The sequence below is a fragment of the Somniosus microcephalus genome, chromosome 6 (assembly GCF_052327205.1).
Source record: "Somniosus microcephalus isolate GS21.2 chromosome 6, FLI_Smic_1.0, whole genome shotgun sequence".
NCBI classification, from domain to species: domain Eukaryota; kingdom Metazoa; phylum Chordata; class Chondrichthyes; order Squaliformes; family Somniosidae; genus Somniosus; species Somniosus microcephalus.
In genome coordinates, this window is record NC_140992.1 from 124,908,300 (window position 1) to 124,929,464 (window position 21,165).

Below are 21,165 nucleotides of genomic sequence, written 5' to 3' on the forward strand. Positions count from 1 at the left end.
AAGCACAGTGGCCATTCTGCACACAGTATGATTACACAAACAGCAATGAGATGAATGATCGCTTAAAACCGACACTGGCTCCAGGAGAAATTATTGCCTGTGCATGGTCACATGAACAAGGAGCGGGAACCTTGGCTGATTTTCCTTCCACTCCATATCTTTTGAGATGCTGAGGTCAATCATACAGCCTCCTGAACAGGACCAGGGGTAGGGCCAGGAGCAGAATCGGGAGCAGGAGAGGGAGCGGGAGCAGGACCGGGAGTGGGAGCAGGAGTGGGAGCGGGAGCGGGAGCGGGAGCAGGAGCGGGAGCAGGAGCAGGAACAGAAGCAGGAGCGGGAGCAGGAGCAGGAGCAGGACTGGGAGCAGGAGCAGGAACGGGAGCAGGATCGGGAGCAGGAGTGGGAGCAGGAGCGGGACCGGGAGCAGGAGCAGGAACAGGAGCAGGAGCAGGACTGGGAGTGGGAGCAGGAGCAGGACCGGGAGCAGGACTGGGAGCAGGAGCAGGAGCAGGAACAGGAGCAGAACCGGGAGCAGGAGCAGGAACGGGAGCAGGACCGGGAGCAGGAGCAGGAGCAGGAACAGGAGCAGGACCGGAAGCAGGAGCAGGAGCAGGAACGGGAGCAGGACCGGGAGCAGGAGCAGGAGCAGGAACAGGAGCAGGACCGGAAGCAGGAGCAGGAGCAGGAACAGGAGCAGGACCGGGAGCAGGAGCAGGAACAGGAGCAGGAACAGGAGCAGGACCTTCTTAGGCTGTAAACTCTATTCCACAGCACACTGAATATGTTAGTCATTGGGGGAGAAAACAGCTGGAATCACTTGTTTGAAAACTGCACTCACCTAATGTACAGTTAATCTTGGAAAAACTCAACAGGCCAGGCAACATCCGTGGAGAGAAAACAGAGTCAACGTTTCGGGTCAAACCCTTTGTCAAGTCTTGACAAAGGGTTTGACCCAAAATATTGACTATTTTCTCTCAACGGATGTTGCCTGGCCTGCTGAGCTTTTCCAGCATTTTCTGTTGTTATTTCAGATTTCCAGCATCTGCAGTATTTTGCTATCGTACAGTTAATCTTTCCTCAAAATTATCTGTTGTAAAAGATGTAACTGTGCAAATACTAACTTGTTCCGCTTGACCTGCTGCATATTTGGGGTAAAATGAGCATTCTGTACCTGAAACATTAACCTGTCCCTTTCTCTTTTCAGATGTTGGCGTCCTGCTGTGTGTCTCCAAGCATTCTCCGTTTCCATTTCAAAGAAGTTCATGTACTGCCGTGGGCAACAACAGCTTCAATATTCACCCCTGTCTGAACTGCTTGTGTATCCCTGATGAAGTCCTCACTCTATCTGGCTGGAGATCTTCCAGCTCTTTGTGTTATTAATGGCCGCAGTTGAGGTAACTTGCTGTGGTGCAGAATGCTTTGATTGTGAGGTGCAGGTGGAGAGTTATGTTTTTGTACATCACTGACCTGGTCTCTCAATACTGCTTCTGTTGTGCGGACAAAATTTCACTTGTCTCTCTTTGGCTCAGTTGTACTGTAATTTGTCAAAACGCAAATTGCAGAAAACAAGAGGGGAGGAGATGGGACATTAGAATGTAGGAAAAGTCAAAGGCAAGAAGAGGCCATTTCACTCATCAAACTTCTTCCCACTAGAGCCCCCAACACTCCCATTTTAGTATCCAATTGCCTTTGTATTTTGTCTCAAGAGACTTGGCTGGCAAATTATCCAAACAATTATCCGTGTCAGTGTGGTTCGATTGGTAGCAATTCGGAGTCAGCAGGCTGTGGGTTTAAGCCCCACTCTGGGAATTAACTTCATAATCTAGGTTAACACTAGAGGGTGCAGAGGAGATTTACCAGAATGGTTCCGGGGATGGGGGATCTTAGCTACAAGGACAGGTTGGAGAATCTGGATTTGTTTTATTAGAGCAAAGGCGGTTGAGGAGTGATTTGATAGAGGTGTACAAGATTATGACGGGTTTGGATAGGCTAGACGGGGAAAGGCTGTTCCCACTAGTTGATGGTACAAGGACTAGCGGACACAGATTTAAGGTTTTGGGCAAGAGATACAGGGGGGATGTGAGGGAAATCTTTTTTACGCAGCGAGTTACCTGGGACTCGCTGCCGACGGAAGCGGTGGAAACGGAGACACTCAATGTTTTCATGGGGAGACTGGATAGGCACTTGAGGGAAATAAACTTGCAGGGTTACGGGGAAAGAGCGGGGAATGGGACTGACTGGATTGCTCTATAGAGAGCCGGCACGGACTCGATGGGCCGAATGGCCTCCTTCTGTGCCGTTATGACTCTATGACTAGGTGCTGTCTTTTGGATCAGATGTTAAAATGCCTGTTCAGGTGGATGTAAAAGATCCTGTGGCACAATTTGAAGAGCAACAAGGGAGTTCTCCTAGTGTCTTGGCCAACATTCACCCCCCTCAAAAGCAAATCAACTGTTAATAGGTTAACAAAGCCATAAAAATGTAAACAAAGCACTGGGGCTCATTTCTAGAGGAATAGAATTGAAAAGCAGAGAAGGTATGTTGAACTTAAAAAGAACCTTGGTTAGACCACACTTAGGGGAAAAAATTGGGTTGATTTGTGCCTCTCGTTAATGCCCCTGGGTGCGGCACCGCTCACGAAATTCAGCGGGAGGTTAGTGGCGGTGGTAGCCGGTTGTTTCCCGCGACACTGTGCCGCCGGTGATGATGTCATCGCCATGCGCAGCGCCCCACTCGCGCCCCGGCCGCAAACTTCCCTTGTGCCCCCTAACCTATCGCCGGATATGTCCGACAGGGTCAGTGGGCGTTTTTGCAGTGGTGGCGGTGCTCCTTAAAGGGCAGGTGTCAGGTGGCCATTTTTATTTTGGCCGACTGCCAGCACCTGCCTCCTTCCCCTTTTTTTTGGGGTGCCGGCCGCGATCGCTCAGCCCGGCACTCCACTGGAGTGATGGGCTCTTTTCCCGGCAACCCACTCTCTTGTGGCCTAGCAGGGCCCCAGTGCGCGCAGCGATAGGCCCCTCCCCTTTAATTAGCGGAGGGAAGCCTGCAATGCCGCAGTGCTATGTGCCGACACGTGCGGCGTTGTTGCACGTAGCGCCGTGAACCTCAGTAGTAGCGCCCCAAGAAGGAAGTGGAGCGTTTCCAGTAGAATTTCAGGCGGAGGTGTGCTAACTTTTTCAGGGCGCTGGCGACGTTAGCACCCCAAAAGGGGCGGCGCTCAATTTTTCTCCCTTAGAGTACTGTGCTCAGTTCTGGTCTCCATATTACAAAAAGACTATAGAGACACTGGAGAAGGTGAAAGAAAACATTTACAAGGCTGATACCAGAACTGAGATGTTATAACTATCAGGAAAGATTGAACAGGCTGGGGCTCGTTTCTCTAAAAAAGAGAAGACTGAGAGGTGACCTGCTAGATGTCTTTAAATTTATGAAGGAGTTCGATAGGGCAGATGTAAAGAAGATGTTTCCACTTGTGGGGGAGTCTAAAACTAGGGCTAGGAATATAAGTCATTAATAAATCCAATATGGAGTTCAGCAGAAACTTCTTTACCAAAAAAGTATAGAATGTGGAACTCGCTACCACAGGGAGTGGTTGAGGCGAATAGCACAGATGCGTTTAAAGGGAAGCTACATCAACACATGAGGGAGAAAGGAACAGAAGGATATGCTGGTGGGGTGAGATGAAGTAGGGTGGGAGGAGGCTCGTGTGGAGCATAAACACCGGCACAGACCAGTTGGGCCGAAAGGCATGTTTCTGCGCTGTAATTTCTATGTAATTCTGATCTTTCAATGAAAATGCAAAACAGCAGCTGGATGGCATAGTTTAACACACATATTTTACCACTGGACCCCGAGTTTCTTTACAATGTCGTCTCTGTTTGCTGGCTGTAAGCAACCAATTAATTTTGTCTCAATTGAGTGCATGGCACAGAACAGGTTGGCTGGATAACAAATGGCAAAATAGCAATCCCAATCCTTACTTGGAATCCTGGGATTGGTGAGACTGAATCCCGGAGATCACAATAGACATTTGAACTTGCAGACCCGAGTGATTTCATTGAGGGTGTTTAAAATAACGCTAGGGAATTTACAGGACTGACTCTTCCCTCTGCTTCGGGAATCCAGGATAAGGGGCCTTGGAGAGGGTGCCGAGGAGATTTACTAGAATGCTACCAGGGATGAAGGACTTCAGTTATGTGGAAAGGCTAGACTGGGATTGTTCTCCTTAGAGCAGAGAAGGTTAAGGGGAGGTTTAATAGAGGTTTTCAAAATTATAAATGGTTTTGATAGAGTAGATGGGGAGAACCTGTTTCCACTGGCAGAAGGGCCAGTAACCAGAAGACACAGATTGAAGATAATTGGCAAAAGAACCGAAGAGGGGAGATGAGGAGAAATTGTTTTACGCAGAGAGTTATTATGATCTGGAATGCACTGCCTGAAAGGATGGTGGAAGCAGATTCAATAGCACCTTTCAAAAGAGAATTGAATATATACTTGAAAAGGAAATATTTATATTTGCAGGGCTATGGGGAAAGAGCAGGCGAATGCGACTAATTGACAGCGCTTTCAAAGAGCCAGCACTGGCATGGTGGGCCGAATGACTTCCTTCTGTGATGTACGATTCTATGATAGCTTAGAACTGGAACTAGGCCAGTTAAAAGTGAATCCAGGGAAAATATTTTCACACAAAGGGTTATGAGAATATGGAACGCTCTGTCCCAGAAGGCTAGAAAAGCAGAATCAATTGTGGCGTTTAAAAGGGACATAGATACTGTACTTGAGAAGTACAGCTTTTAATGGATATAGAGAGATGGGAGGAAATCGGGATTAAAAAGGCTGCACGTTCCTGGCTAAGACTGTGAAGACTTGTTTGCTCCCTCCGTTCAGGCCCCGCAGCTGTGGTGTGAGCTTCCCCACTTTCCGTAGTCAGGTTACATCCATTTACTGTCTGAAAGCTGATCTGCCGCCACTCTGCAGGTGTGAGCAGATCCTTCAGCTCTTTCTCATGATCGGTAGAATTACAAGCCAGAATCCAGGCAAAGGATTTTTTTAAAACTCAGTACCCAGGTGCAGTAAGAAAGTGAACTGTGTTATTTAAAAAAAACACGAACACGAGGTTAAATCCACCAAAACCCGGCCTCCCAGCAAAAAGCCTTGTTCGGGGGGGAGGAGGGTGGGGGCGGGGGCGGGGGGCAGGGGGGTGGCGGGGTGGGGTAACATCGCAGCTACAGTGCGTTAACCCAGCCTCTGCCCCCCGCGCTTCCTTCAAGTGCAGCTCTCTGTTGGGAGTGCGAGATTGGTGAATTCATCCATCGCTTCATGTAGTTTATCTACAGTACCTGCAAATAGGCTCCCCTGAGTACCTCAGCCATATAGACTGTGGAGTATTTCAGATTAGATCTCTCAGTCACTACTGGGCCTTAGTGCCCCTGGGTTCAGGAGGGAAAATTAGCCAGGGATTGTGCTCCTGACTGCGAGACAGCAATCCGTGGTGTGTACATTGTGTTACACAGTATTGACAGCCCAGAAACCGGCCATTCAGCCCAACAGCTCCAAGCCGGTGTTTATGCTCCACACGAGCCACCTCCCACCCTACATCATCTAACCCCATCAACATATCCCTCTATTCCTCTTTCCCCCATGTGTTTATCAAGCTTCCCCTTAAATGCATCTATGCTATCCGCCTCAACTACTCCATGTGTTAGCGCGTTCCACATTCTAACCACTCTCTGGGTAAAGAAGTTTCTCCTGAATTCCCTATTGGATTTATTAGTGACTTATCTTATATTTATGTCCCCTAGTTCTGGTTTCCCCTGCAAGTGGAAACATCGGGGTCGATTTTAACTCAGGTGCGAGCAATTGTCGGGTTCCCTGAATTTCGTGATTCCCACACGAATCTAAATGGATGTGTAAGATTGATGCAATTTTAACTCAATTGGTCAATTGATTTCCAACATGTGGGAAGCCTTTGCAAATGGTATTTTCATGACTGCAAGTCCCCTCCGATGACGTCATCATTGCTGCTGTATTTAAGGTCCACAGCAAGCCTTGCTTCTTCTGCAGGTTCCCAACCTTTCCCCTTATGATGGCACAGGAGCCTGCAGGAACAATGGCCAGCGGGAGGGCAAGAGATGCGCCTAAATTTGATGAGGCATCACTGCAGGCATTGTTGGATGGGTCTAGGGCCCACAGGGAGGTCCTGTTCTCTTCTTCAGGGAGGAAGAGGCCTTCCAGTCAGACCAAGGCTGTGTGGCTACAGGTGGCTGGGGAAGTCAACTCCTTGGGGCTCACACGGCGCACCTGGATGCAGTGCAGGAAAAGATTCCATGACCTTCATCGCACTGGAAAAGTAAATATGAAGTTTCCATCACCCCCAATCTGATCCCTATTGCCTTTCCTCACCAGCGCTCAGCTTTAGCAATCTCTTCCTCCACATCCCACTTGACACTCACACCCATGCACCCTTAGCCATTCCCTCTCTCTCTATGTTCACATTCTACTAACTATTTGACAATGCAGCCCTCACACTCCCTCTCACTCTGATGCTTTGAACACAACTGACAACACACAGGGCGGGCCCTTGGTCTTGCAACCTCACTCCATCTTTGTGTCCTTCTAAGTATCTATGCTATGCAATCTCTACACTCACTCCTTCATTCTCACTCTACCGCCACTTGTCTCCCTCATTGCAGGAGAAGAGAGCTCACAACAGGACAGAGAGAGCCAGGACAGGAGGAGGGCCACCCTCATTAGCCCAGCTCACCCCCTGGGAGGAATCCGTCCTGGAGATTGTCAGGGCTGATACAGATGCGGAAGTTGGGGAAGGACAGACAGGTGCATCCCCGCAAGCTGGTGACAGAATAGTTTTCCATCTCTCCCACTGACATTGCATGAGTCGCTGATAATGATTCTGAAGCTACATCATATGGACTTATGATCATCTGCAAAATGCAATGTGCATGTAACCTTGGCATCACATCTCTAACTTTTTCCTTGTCACCCCCACAGGACCATCGAGAGCCCCCGTCCCCACTGTGCAGGAGGAAGAGCCTGAGATTCCAGACTCCTCAGAGGAATCTGCAACCTCTGAGGGCGCAGCATCAGCAGAAATAAGCGCACCCAGCACCAGCGCAGACACTCACACCTCAGGGGGACCTTCGGGACATAGAGTAGAGTTGTCACCTGGTGTATCACAGCTCACAAGTGAGCACCAGCAGATTGTGGAGCCAGGGACAGCAGTGGAGAGTCCTCGTCGGAGGGCATAGGACTCTGCCAGCTCGGCACAGCTGCATGTCGACCCTCTGCCTCTGGGTCCATCCATAAGATCAGAGATGATGGAACTCCATGCACAGATGCAGGAGTCTCTGGCAGGTTTTGTCTCCAGAATCGCTGCGAGTGTGGAGCGAATGGAGGAGTCCATAGCGAACATGAGCAGAGCCTTTGTGGAGTCAGTGGTGCATGAACGCATCAACACGGAAAGGATGGCTACCTACGTGGAAATGATTGCAGCCTCCGTGGTAAGGCTGGCTACGGTAGAGGAGAGGAGGGCTACGGCCATGGAGGAGGTTAGTCGCCAGGGTATGGAAAACATGGTGAGCGGTCAGGATAGAATGACATCTCTTGAGGAGTGATGGGCATCTATTGAACAGAGAAACCAGACCTTCATGGAAGACCTTCTGAGTAGGACTGCCATTGCAGATACGGGTTCCCATGGCCCCCCTGATGTGCAGCAAGGTGCTCTCAAGCCACTTGCAGGCGCGGAGGGGGAGCTGACCCATGAGAGGGAGGTTGGTGGCAGGCCTCAAGGAAGTGGGGGTTCCTCTCCAAGCGCTCACACTTCCATGCTATTGCAGAGCCCTCGGTCAGAGCCCTGCCGGAGTCCACACCCAAGTGAGATAGACGTCTCAACCCCTGCACAGCCGCAGGAGCAGCAGACTACTGACGAGCCCTCACAGGCTCGCCACCCCAGAGGATGCCCACCAAAGGTGTCGAGACAGGAGCAGCAGGAAAGTGAGCAAGGCGCCTCCACATCTGCTGAAGCCACAGGGGAACCACTATGTAGGAGCACGCGTAAGAGGAAAATAAAGCACAAGTAGTCACAAGGGTAGTCACTTGGGTGAAATGTTGTGTGTATTGTAAAAGTGCCATCAGTTGGTTCTTGTGCATAAAAATTCTGATGGCAACTGTTGCAGTTCTGGCATGTGTCATTTCGCGAATGGGGTTTTCACATTGAGGGCTTAGGATTACTTGCAGTTGTCAGGATGTTGGTCAAATAGCTAGGAATCCGCAGGGTTTGGCCATTGTCGATGCTCAGGTAAGAAGCTGCGAGGCAAAAGAGTTTGATTTACTAGGCTAAGCAAATCTGGCCAGGATGAGTGCATTCCTTGCATCCCGGCCAGCAATGTTCTCGGGTAAAGCTGCCGCTGGTTGATGGGCCTCTGCAAGATGCTCGTTTTCACCCTCCTCCTCCTCACCATCATCATCATCATCTGAGGAGGGTATGTGAGGAGCCATTTGGTCCTCAGGAATATGCAAGCCACGACGCTGTGCCATGTTGTGGAGTGCACAGCAAAGCATGACGATTCTGGAGACCCTGGCTGCTGAGTACTGCAGGGCTCCACCTGATCTATCTAGGCATCTGAAGCGCATCTTCAGCAAGCCGATGGTTTGCTCGATTATGGATCTGGTGGAAATGTGGCTGGAGTTGCAGCGCTCCTCAGCTTCGTTGGCTGGCCTCCTCAACGGCATCATTAGCCAAGTCCTCAGGGGATAGCCCTTGTCTCCAAGTAGCCATCCGTGAAGTTGGTCTGATGGCCTAAATAGCGGAGGCACACTAGACTGGCGCAGTATGAAGGAGTTATGGCAATTGCCAGGTACTTGGCACAAACATGCAAAATCTCCTTCTTGTGGTCACACACCAGCTGAACGTTAAGGGAGTGGAAGCCCTTGTGGTTGACAAAAATACCTGGATTGTGATGGGGTACATGTGTGCAGTCAATGATGCCCTGCACCCTTGGAAAGTCTGCCAGATGAGCTAATCCAACCGCTCGCGCCGTCACATTTGTGTGATCCCTGGTGAAATGGATGTGATTGTGCGCGAGGGCAAAGAGGGCATCGGTTACCTGTGTGATGCAAGTGTGTGCGGCCGACTGGGAAATGCCGCTGATGTCTGCTGCTGATCCCTGGAATGAGCCTGAGGCAAAAAAGTTGAGTGCGGTGGTGACTTTGATGGCCACTGGTAAGGAGTGTCCACCTGGTCCTCTGGGCAGCAGGTCTTGCTGTATCATTGCGCAGATGTCAGTCACTACCTGTCGCGAAAGTCGGAGCCGCCTTTGGCACTGTTGCTCAGTCATGTTGAGGTAGCTGACCCTGTGTCTGTAGACTCTGTTTGGGGGGTATCTCCTGCGCCGACGGGCTTCCATGCGCTGGCCCCTTCTGGCCTGTGCTGCCTCAGGTGGGTGAGCAGCAGCCTGTCGCTCCTGCTGCTGATGCTGTTGCTGGTGCTGCTGTTGTTCCTGGTTCTGGTGCTGCCATGCCTGGCGCTCGAGCTCCTCTAATGCCAAGAAGGGAAGGAGAAAAATGGCTCCCATGCTTCTGGCATATGCCTCCGCTGAGGAAGCGCTGAGTAAGGGTGGCGAGAGGGGTTTCCCAGGAGTTCACACTGGAGATGTGTGTGAGGTTCAACCTTCCACAGGTGTGGTTAAGCCTGGTAAAAGTTGCCCCAGGCCTGAAACAACAAAGTCCTGCCACCTGCAAATGATGACTGATCAAATCTCCTCTTTAATGGTTGACCTGCAGCTGATAGTCAACAAGCCAATAGGGCTCACGCCAGGTTTCACAGGCGTGATCACCACCAGGCGTGTTTTACGTGGGAAAAGGGTTAAAAATGCAAGGGCCTGTTAAAATGGCATTATAAAGGCCAATTATTGCTGATTAAGGGCCTTAAAGACCAGTCCCGCCTGTTGAAGGCGGGACTGATTCAGGGCCATCAGACACGCCTGGGTTAAAATGGCTCTGGGTCGGGAACCAGGCGGGGGGGATCCCGCCCGCCAGTTTTAGCGATTTTAACCCCCCGCACGCCTCAAATTGTAGGATTCGCAAAAATCCATGAAATACAGTATACGGGTAGGGCCCCCGAAGTGGCCACATTGTGAGAACACAGAATGGAGTTGACAGTTCTCATGGCCCAGTTCAAAAGGACACACACACAGTACCTTAAAGCAGTTTGAGTCATCATCGATTAGAAGAATCCAGAACCTTACTGTTTTTGATATTGTAATGTGGTTACAGCAGTAAACAAAACTATTAGCACCTGGAGGTGCGCTAATCGCTGGCAGAGCGGTAACCGATCTCAGAAACCGCTGAGCACACATAAACGAAGGGACACTAATCGGATTCCCATTAGTTCGATTTGCGAGCAGTTAAAATTAATGTGCTTGCTTTTGTTAAAGCAACCTTAACAAAGGAAAACGGTTGATTTGGCGCCAAGATTAGGGCCAGAAAAGAGTATAACCGTTCAGGTAAATCGTCAGCAAGCCAGTCTAAGATTCGACCAGAGTAAGGAAGACTCCTCCGGAGATGGTTCACACCGTGAAGTTCAAGTCCAGTTACCATCAGGAGTTCGAGGACCGTGCGGAACAGAAAACGGCTCGAGGATTTCGGAGGACTTCCAAAGTTTGTACAGGAGAGCGAGTCCAGGAGCCGGTCCCATAAGGAAGGTCGGTGGTCCCGGACGACACCAAGTAACAGGGTCCAGGAGCCGGTCCCATAAGGAAGATCGGAAATTCCAGACGTAACAAGAAGTACCAAGGCCCAGAAGGGTTTTGAAATTCTGGTGAGCATAAAGGCCCAACTCTACCTAACTGACATAATTGAGGTATATTCAGTAACGGGAGGGTTTGTAACGTTAAGGGTATTTGTAAGTCAGGAGTGTGATTTATCGCTCGATGTGTCCGTGTGCTTCCCTCACCCCCGCTTTTAGCTTATCGCTATTTTAGAACTGTTTATATGCTTTAAAGTTATTTTTCTCAGTGTATAATTTAGTCCTCTGTGAGAAATGTTATTTTTTCGTCTGCATTTATTCTTGCCATTTTTCTCTGTGTACATTCTCTTTCAAAAATAAAGATCGTTTTGATTTAAAACTCAATGTCTCATCTGACCATTTGTCTTCCGAGTCACGAGTTGGGCCAACACACAAAGGTTGTCTGGCAATAAGCCCAGTGTCTAGAACCATGAGGGGGGAGCGCTTCAAAACCGCTCACGAGTAGTGCGAAAATCAAAACCGATTTAGCACACCATAAGCTCGTTAAAACGACCCCTTACAGAATGGCGACCGCGGCAGGATACTGGCTACAGAAACCTTGTGTGGTGGACAAAGACTCGGGTGAGACAGATGTGATGGAAGATAAGTTAGCTTCCTACGTGTGTGGGAAAGTCAATGTAGCGAAAAAATGGGTGTATGACATGTTAGGAGCCAAGCGTCCCCTAAAGGCAGCGGTGGCCAGTAAAGAATCTAAGATTAGGCATTTGTCCCACGAGCTGCAGGAAAAGGTTGCAGCAGAAGGGAAAGTGCTAGTGGCCCTGGAGGCAATAAGCCAAGAGAGGGCAGCGATGGTCCGGGATCATCGGAGGAAAGTAGAGCACATGGAAAGCCAGGCCGCTGAAGTACAGCGTGAGCACCAAGCCAGGGTAGAAAGGCTAAAGGGCAAGATAGCTGAGTTAGAGGGGAGTGCTAGTTTTAGGGTAGAACATGTTGAGTACCAAGCAAGAGAACCTAGGGAAAGAGAAAGGAAGTTAAAGGCGGAAATGAGCAGTCTCACGGGGGAACTTAAGGCACAGGAGGAGAAAGTAGCCGAGGTAAAAGCAGCTTATAAGGTGGCTTGCACTCAGGGGTTTGAGGAAGCAGACCACGGCCCCTGTAGGCAGGAAATTGAAAGCCTACGTATGGAGTTGGCCAAAGCAAAGGGGTTGATATGTCTCATTAGCCCAAAAATCGGCCAGGCCGAATTTAACGGCAACCCAGTCAGGGCAGTCCCGCAGGCAGCCCCCAGAACAAAATGGTTTAGGGAACCTGAGGTTGCACAGCCACCACCCCTAACCCCTACTTTTCCAGAGGTCTGGGAACAGGAGCAGGTGGGGGATGAAGAACCCCAGGTAGACCAGGCTAGCCCAAGAGAGAGTCAGGGACCGGGACCGGTGTACCCCGTTATACAGCGGAGGTACAGACCACCCGGTAACGATGGGGAAACTGGGGACATCGAGAACCAATTCCAGATTCCACACGGTACGCAACAATTGCGTTCCATGGTGAGCCACATCCCCAAGCTCACCATGAGGGGGGACCCTTCCCTGCACTTTAGGGAGATAGAGCAGGCGGCCTGTGTGAATGACTGCGACGAGGCAGAAAAGGCCAAAATGATGCTGTTCTCCCTGGGTAGCGATCTCCTCCAGACACTACCCGATGAGTGTAAGAGGGGTCAGGAGAATTATGGCAAGCTCAAGGAAGAGATCCTGGAGGCCATGGGGATGAACGAGGGGAGTCTGTTCTCCCGGGTAGAGAGAACAGTCCAGCTCCCCGGGGAATTCCCGCAGGCGTTCACGGACAGGCTGTGGCCAGTCTACCAGGATGCGTGCCCGGGAATGCCGGCGCGAGCGCACCTGGACGGGGAACCGTTAGTTCACTGGCTAAGGTGCCTTATGAATAACTCCCTGCCCCGTGTTCGAATGCAGTCAATGGCTTGGTTTGACCCCCGAAACCCTCTGACAACGGAGGCGACGGTAATCCGTCAACTCACAGTCACTTTTAGAAATGGTAGAGATAGTGAAACCCCCCCGAAAAATGGGAAGGTTTGTGAGGTCAGGCCTGGTGACCAGCCCCGTAAAGAGTGGCGCCAGGAAGAGAGCTGTCCCAACCAAAGCAGGCAAACGTGCTACGGTTGCGGGAAGGAGGGGCATTGGCGCAGGGACTGTAAGAATCCCTGGAAGGACATAAGGGAAAAGGTTCCCACAGCCCCAGTCCAAAAGGCAGAGACAGAAATTGCTCCCGCTGGGATCGAGTCATTTTTAGAGGCCATGCGGTCTCTTCTGACTGGCCAGGGAAGTACAGCTGCTGTAGTTCCCTCCCCCACCTCTGCCCCCACACAATGACTAGAGCCAGCGCAGCCTGTCGACCTGTGTCCCCCAGAAAGACATGCACAGGAAAAGACCTCCAGTAAAATGGAGGAATACCTGCGGTGCCAGGTTGCGGAGGCTAAGTTAGTTGAGCAGGCTTTAAGGGAGGAGAACGCTAGGTTAACAGCGAGGGCTGGCAGTTTAGAGGGTCAGCTAAAGGTTTTTAAAATGGTTCATGAAGATTTTCAGCCACCAGCAGCGGGTGGTGAGGGGATACCTGCCCCCAGTACAGGAGTGGGTAGGGAAGAGGAGATAAAACTAGATTACTGGCTAGCTGCCAGGTATATTAAACAGTGCAAGCTGTTTAAGCCGGAGGCAGGGAAACAGACAGCAGGGGCTGAAAAGGCCAGTAAAGAATCAAACGCTGTAGGGGAGCTGCAGCCACAGGTCACACAGGCTGGACGTGCAGCCTGCGTGAGGGGAGGAGTTGTCCCATCTAAGCGGGAGACTCCCCCATTGTTCTAGGACCCTGGAGGGGAGGAGCCGGAGGTCCTAGGTCCTGTCCCTGGCCAAAGTGAAGCCGAGTCGGAGGACGAAGGTCCCGCCCCCGACAGCGGTGAAGGGGAGGAGCCAGAGGTCTTAGGTCTTGCCCCTCAGTGTAGCGTTGAAAAGGTCTGGTCGCCGGTTACTGTAAAAAGATACCCCCGTAGGAAAGCTGTGGGAATTTTAAACAGTTCACAGCCAGCAGCCACGGGCTGCCTGGGACTAGCAGCTGAGACTGATGTGGGAACGCCACAGGGGGAGGCCTGCGACAGTCCCTGCAGATTATAAGCTGGCCGTCCGGAGACGGGCGGCAGATGTACATTGATATATATATAGTTTGGGAGAATAAGGTTTAGTTATTGTTATTTTAGAATGAATGTATAAGGTATTCCATTGGATGGTTTTGTAATATTTTGGATTGTTCTGTACCTTGTTTGATTTCGCATTATATTGTATTATGATTATTCTGTTATGACTGTAGGTGAGTCTGTATATTGTTTAGAGGTTTGTCTCCAATAGGAAATGTTTTCTCAAGCTTCGTTGTTCGGAATGAGGGAAGTGCGGGCGAGGTACACTCCTTAGCAAGGTAAATTACGGGGAAGGTCAGTTGGGGAGGGAACGGATTTGTGCTCACCCAAAGACATTTTATGATACAAAGACAATTGAAGATGCTCATTGTATCACAGGGGGGACTGTAGGATTCGCAAAAATCCATGAAATACAGTATACGGGTAGGGCCCCTGAAGTGGCCACATTGTGAGAACACAGAATGGAGTTGGCAGTTCTCATGGCCCAGTTCAAAAGGACACACACACAGTACCTTAAAGCAGTTTGAGTCATCATCGATTAGAAGAATCCAGAACCTTACTGTTTTTGATATTGTAATGTGGTTACAGCAGTAAACAAAACTATTAGCACCTGGAGGTGCGCTAATCGCTGGCAGAGCGGTAACCGATCTCAGAAACCGCTGAGCACACACAAACGAAGGGACACTAATCGGATTCCCATTAGTTTGATTTGCGAGCAGTTAAAATTAATGTGCTTGCTTTTGTTAAAGCAACCTTAACAAAGGAAAACGGTTGATTTGGCGCCAAGATTAGGGCCAGAAAAGAGTATAACCGTTCAGGTAAATCGTCAGCAAGTCAGTCTAAGACTCGACCAGAGTAAGGAAGACTCCTCCGGAGACGGTTCACACCGTGAAGTCCAAGTCCAGTTACCATCAGGAGTTCGAGGACCGTGCGGAACAGAAAACGGCTCGAGGATTTCGGAGGACTTCCAAAGTTTGTACAGGAGAGCGAGTCCAGGAGCCGGTCCCATAAGGAAGGTCGGAGGTCCCGGACGACACCAAGTAACAGGGTCCAGGAGCCGGTCCCATAAGGAAGATCGGAAATTCCAGACGTAACAAGAAGTACCAAGGCCCAGAAGGGTTTTGAAATTCTGGTGAGCATAAAGGCCCAACTCTACCTAACTGACATAATTGAGGTATATTCAGTAACGGGAGGGTTTGTAACGTTAAGGGTATTTGTAAGTCAGGAGTGTGATTTATCCCTCAATGTGTCCGTGTGCTTCCCTCACCCCCGCTTTTAGCTTATCGCTATTTTAGAACTGTTTATATGCTTTAAAGTTATTTTTCTCAGTGTATAATTTAGTCCTCTGTGAGAAATGTTATTTTTTCGTCTGCATTTATTCTTGCCATTTTTCTCTGTGTACATTCTCTTTCAAAAATAAAGATCGTTTTGATTTAAAACTCAATCTGTCTCATCTGACCATTTGTCTTCCGAGTCACGAGTTGGGCCAACACACAAAGGTTGTCTGGCAATAAGCCCAGTGTCTAGAACCGTGAGGGGGGAGCGCTTCGAAACCGCTCACGAGTAGTGCGAAAATCAAAACCGATTTAGCACACCATAAGCTCGTTAAAACGACCCCTTACAAAAGCCCGCCTCACGGATCAGTTAAAATCGACCCCATCTTCTCTACATCTACCCTATAAAACCCTTTCGTAATCTTAACAACCTGTATCAGGTCACCCCTTAGCCTTCTCTTTCCCAGCCTGTTCAATCTTTCCTGCTTAGTTCTGGTATCATTCTAGTAAATCTTTTCTGCACCTTCTCCAGTGCCTCTATATCCTTTTTATAATATGGGGACCAGAACTATTCACAGTGCTCCAAGTGTGGTCTATCCAAGGGTCTATACAAGTTTAACATCACTTCTCTGCTTTTCATTTCTGTCTCTCTAGAAATGAACCCCAGTGCTTTGGGTAAAGGGGTATGAAATGTTCCCCCCCCCCTCCTTGAATAACCAGTGGGAAGAGAAGGAAAAACATTTCATTGTCACCCTTGGGCATCGTTAAGAAAATTCTAACTCTTTAGCAAGCATGCAATGAAAGAGTGGAATCCAATTGATCGGGTTGATAGGCCCCCAAATCATCAATAAATCCACCAGTGACAATCCCAGTGTCATGTGGGACAGCAGTTAACCACAATCCTGCACGGTGAGTACAGCACTGCATTGTCCATCTGCATGAAGTGTCAGTCAGCAGCAATCTTGAGAGCAAATACCCTGTTAACCCCTTACCATTACACATTCAATCAGTGCTGTTAACTGCAGTGATTCTGGATCACGGAAAGGCAATTTATACAGGGCTGTACGGGCACATCAGCCGTTGACTTATCAACAGTTTGTTCCCCAGTGTGCTGCTCAAACTGGCAATATGGTTACAGGGAACAAACAGAACATAGGGTTATTAGCTTGTCTTAGGGGAATCCCAAACAAACCGATGGGAAATCTAAATGGCTTTTTGGTAACTGCATTTGATCCTTGTATCTGCATGATCTACGAGCAGGTTCAAACTTCATTTGGGGACTGGCACACTATAAGATCTTGTCCCTAATTTATAGAGTGTGGGAGCATGGCTATTAGCTTTCCTCCCTTCCCAAAAGCAAACACTTCACGTTCTAAACGGTACTTTGACATATTCATTCGGTGTTCAGCATAGCACACACAGAGTTAATGTTGGAGATCGAAGCCTCGATACTCACCTGTCCTCATTCCAAAACGCTACCCACACTGCAGCCACTGCCACACCGAATATGCTTTAATTCTTCTGTTACCACATGGGGACTTGCACTAATAATATGTGCGAGTGTGTGTGTACGCAAGTGTGCAGGGGTATGTGTGTGTGTGTGCGCACATAGGCTGCCTGTGTGTACGAGTGTGTACACAGAATCACAGAATCACAGAAACCCCACAGTGCAGATAGAGGCCATTTCGGCCCATCAAGCCTGCACCGACACATATCCCACCCGATCCCCGTAACCCCTGCACCAACACATATCCCACCCTATCCCCGTAACCCCACGTATTTAATCCCCCTAACACTAAGGGTCAATTTATCATAGCCAATCAACCTAACCTGCACATCTTTGGACTGTGGGAGGAAACCGGAGCACCCGGAGGAAACCCACGCAAACACGGGGAGAATGTGCAAACTCCACACAGACAGTCACCCGAGGCCGGATTTGAACCCGGGTCCCTGGCGCTGTGAGACAACAGTGCTAACCACTATGCCACCGTGTTGTGCATGCATGTATAATCATGCATGCATGTGCCTGTGTAGACATTGGGTGATGATAATGAATAGAGAGAAATGGAAGGAAATTCGGCATTAACAAGGCAGGGTGTCATGGACTAACAAAATGGCGGAGTAGGCGGACTCTATTCTTGTGTAAGCGCATTTGATCTTCTGAACAAAAGACACAGTCTGCTCTTTCAGTAAATGAGACAGGTTTGGCAGTGAAGCTCCTGCCCTTTGACACTGAACTATCAAGAGGGTGACTGACGCCCGCCCCCCACCCCCACAAAGTCATAGTCCACATCTTCAGGAGAGACGGTGGTGGGGAAATGATAGAAAGAAACTATTTTATTTATTTCACTGTTGTTGGCTGCCCAGCCCCAGCTGCTATTCTCTTCACGCTCAGCTGTCAGCATTGCTAGCCTCAATCTCTAACACTTGCCTCGAACAGAAGCCATGTGGAATCCAGAGTAAAACGCTCCTGCATTGCAACACACCCGTGTTCTGTAATGAAAGTTAACAAATTGTCAAACCTTCAAACCAAACAGGCGCAGGAGCGGTGGAATTCCTCCGTATAGTTGCTACCGAGTAATATTCTGCTAACTAACAGCAGTACATCTCAGCCTTGAGTCTCAGGTACCGCTTTGGATTACCAACCAGTGTTACCACTGAGCACCTGGGCTTTTAAAATCATTCGCATAAAGTGCTGTTTTTCCCCCCTGAACGCTGTGGCTCAGTGGGTAACACTCTTCTCTCTGAGACACAAGGTTGTGGGTTCCAGTCCCACTCCAAGAAACTTGAGCACAAAATCCAGGCTAACACTCCAGGGCAATACTGAGGGAGTGCTGCGCTGTCAGAAGGGCTCTCTCAGGTGGATGTATAAGATCCCACAGCACTATTTTGAAGAAAAGCAGGGGAGTTCACCAAAGTGTGCTGGCCAATATTTATCCCTTAGCTAACAATATCAAAAATAGATGATCTGGTCATTATCACATTGCTGTTTGTGGGAGCTTGCTGTGCACAAATTGGCTGCCGCGTTTCCCGCATTACAACAGGGACTCCACTTCAAAAGTACTTCATTGGCTGTAAAGCGCTTTGGGATGTTCTGAGCTTGTGAAAGGCGCTATAGAAATGCAAGTCTTCCTTTCCCCTGCTGACCTTTGAGACAGCTCTTGTGATCCCAGAAGTATATGTCGGCTTGAAGGGAGAAAAGTGGAGATTAAGTTAAGGAAAGACCTTTACACCTACCTGAGAGACTTTCTTCACTACGTCTGTGCCAACGCTGAGACCCTGCACGAAGGAGCGAGCGGCAATGAACACCCGAGTTAGCCTCATCTTGAAGAACCGAGGCACCTCACCAAAGGGCCTCAGCTGCTCTGCGTGCTTAACCATACACTCCAGGTAGTCATCGCTGATCTGGTAATGCGGGTTCTGGTGCTTGAATTGGCGCTCCATCAGCCTTGACCAGAACTCATTCAGCACCTCCTCCAGGTTGATGCTGGCACCCTCATAGTAACGGCGGAGCTCGCTGAACAGGTCCTTGAAGATCTTGCTATTCTCAATGTAAAGGAGTCTGTGTGTGTACGTAAATTTCTTGTGAAGATTCTTTTCCGATTGGTCCAGCAGTTCCTGGAAATAGTCTGCGGGTGAGAAAACCGAACGGTCACTCTTGGTACTTTGGATACCCGAGAAACATTAAACCCCAAGTCCATCCAAGACTTGAATCCTACAGCATTCCCCAGTAGCCCCCGCCGCCCCCCCCCACCCTCCCCACTATCCGGGGGAGAGTCTAACACCTCTCTCACACTACTAGACAAGGTACAAGGAAAAGTCTGTGGGTAATACCTCTCCCATCTCCATCTATTGCAATCTGTCAGTCATGATCAGTGTTCCTCCATATCTTCCTCTTGTACCATCCAAGCTCCATATGCACTGTCCTACATGTTTCTCCTCCTCCCAGTGTTGACACCAAGATTAATCAGAACATCTCTGTCCATTCTTTCCATGGACCTCAACACTCCTTACCTTTCACAGTCTTCCCTTCCTTCTCCGTTGACCTAAAGACATCGTGTTAAACCCTATAGCCTTCGCCTATTGAAATACCAGAATAAAAGTTGCCACACAATTCATCTGAGAACTCAGTGGCTCAACGTATGGTTTCGCAGTGAAATCGAGAAGATCCCAAGTTTGATTGCTGATTTGTGCTGAGCCAGTGCCATAGGTGCTACAAGTGGTCTCAGGGTTACGTCCGCCAAACCTTCATCGCTACCCAGTGACCCCCACCCCCACACTGGATGATGTGCATGCGTGGGTAAGAACAGCATGTAACCTCCCTGTGATGCCCTCCACGGTGGAACAGCCTGCTGAAACTCAGGGGCTGATTTTAACTCTATCATTCCGGCAAAAACTGGGCAGGTGGGCAGTTCAAATTGCCCAAATTGCCCGGGAGCTGACAGGTTAGGATTTTCACAAGGCCTCCCGCCCAAAGCCAGGGTGGTCCTTTTTAACATATGCAAATCACCTCCCAATAATGTCGTTGAGTCTTGGCTGCAATTTTAACACAGCGGCCTGAGCGGGATGCAGCGGTGCGTTTCCCGCCAGGCTCAACCCAGTGGCAAAGAGGAACGGGGCTAGAACAGGCCCAAAAAGGTTAAGTTTGGCCATTTTTTTTTTTACTTTCCTTGTGGAGCCAGGAAGACCAGGATTACTCCTCCAGCACCCGCAAGGAAAGCTCAGCCTCCCCTGCCATGATCTCGCCCATTCCCTCCACCCTCTCAATCGCGGGGAACACCAGAGGACAGCCCAGCTGCCAATCCTGCCACTTACGGGATTCAAATGAGGCCCAAGAGTTGAAATACCCCAGGCCTAACTCACACACTGCTAGCCCACCTGCTCAAAAACTGGCCCGCCGATAAAATCCGGGCCTCACCATTTGGGTCCAGACACAAAAAATTACCACTCGATGGGATTGTTTGCTGAGATTAGGTTCAAAGGTCATAAAAATCCGTGCGAAGAAGAGAATTATTCAGCAGGTTTTACAATAAAGTAGTGAGTCAACAGTTGCTATCAGCATATCGGAAGAAAACAGGAGTCCCAACTATTCCATACATTTTGGTAGGCTGCTAATATGATCTGACCCGTCAATCTAAAAATAGAAGCCTTAAAGGAAGCTTTTCCCCAACTGTTGTGTTCAGCAGCCAGCCATGTGTCCATTCCTGGAACACATGTCCACCGAGATCGTATCCTTCCGTGTTCAGACCAGTGACGAGAGGGATGATTACAGATACTCAAGAGATAAACTCTATGTTGTGGCCAAGCATCTGTCGGTTCAAAGGGAAGCCAAACTGAGCAGCGTTGTACTGGAACTGCGCTGAAGTCAGCCCAGGCTTGGCGACAGCAACTTTATAGAGTTTTCAAACCAGGTGCAACTAGTTACAACAGCAACAACACGTTTGTATTTATGTCGTGCCTTTAATGTGAAATAAATGCTCCAAGGCACTTTGCAGAGCAGTAATGATGGACACTTGACAGTACCTCTCTCTCCTCCTTTAAGACGCTCCTTAAAGCCTACTTTTTTGACCAAGCTTTTAGTCATCTCCTTATGTGGTTCAGTGTCAAATTATGTTGATAATTGCTCCTGTGAAGCGTCTTGGAGCCTTTCACTACATTAAAGGAGCTGTATAAATGAAAGTTGTTGTTTTAAATGGGGGCAAATCATAGAATGATACAGCACATAAGGAAGCCATTTGGTCCATTGTGCCTGTGCCAGTTCTTTTAAAGAGCTATCCAATTAGTCCCACTTTCCTGCTCTTTCCCCGTAGCCCTGCAAATTTTTCCTTTACAAGTATATATCCAGTTCTCTTTTGAAAGGTGACCAAAGACATGTCAAACAGATAGTTTCAAAAGCTGGGAGAGATGAAGTGAGGTAGAGGGGTTTAGGG

General features: G+C 49.2%; 1 protein-coding gene across 1 annotated transcript in view; it reads right to left on the bottom strand.

The window, feature by feature from the left end:
- Positions 1 to 21,165, bottom strand: part of LOC147116060 (glypican-1-like) — a 316,715-nt gene that overhangs the window by 131,554 nt on the left and 163,996 nt on the right. The window contains exon 3 of the mRNA XM_085990768.1: positions 18,473 to 18,864. Within this exon, the coding sequence (XP_085846894.1) occupies positions 18,473 to 18,864 (392 nt within the window). The remainder of the gene's footprint in view (positions 1 to 18,472; positions 18,865 to 21,165) is intronic.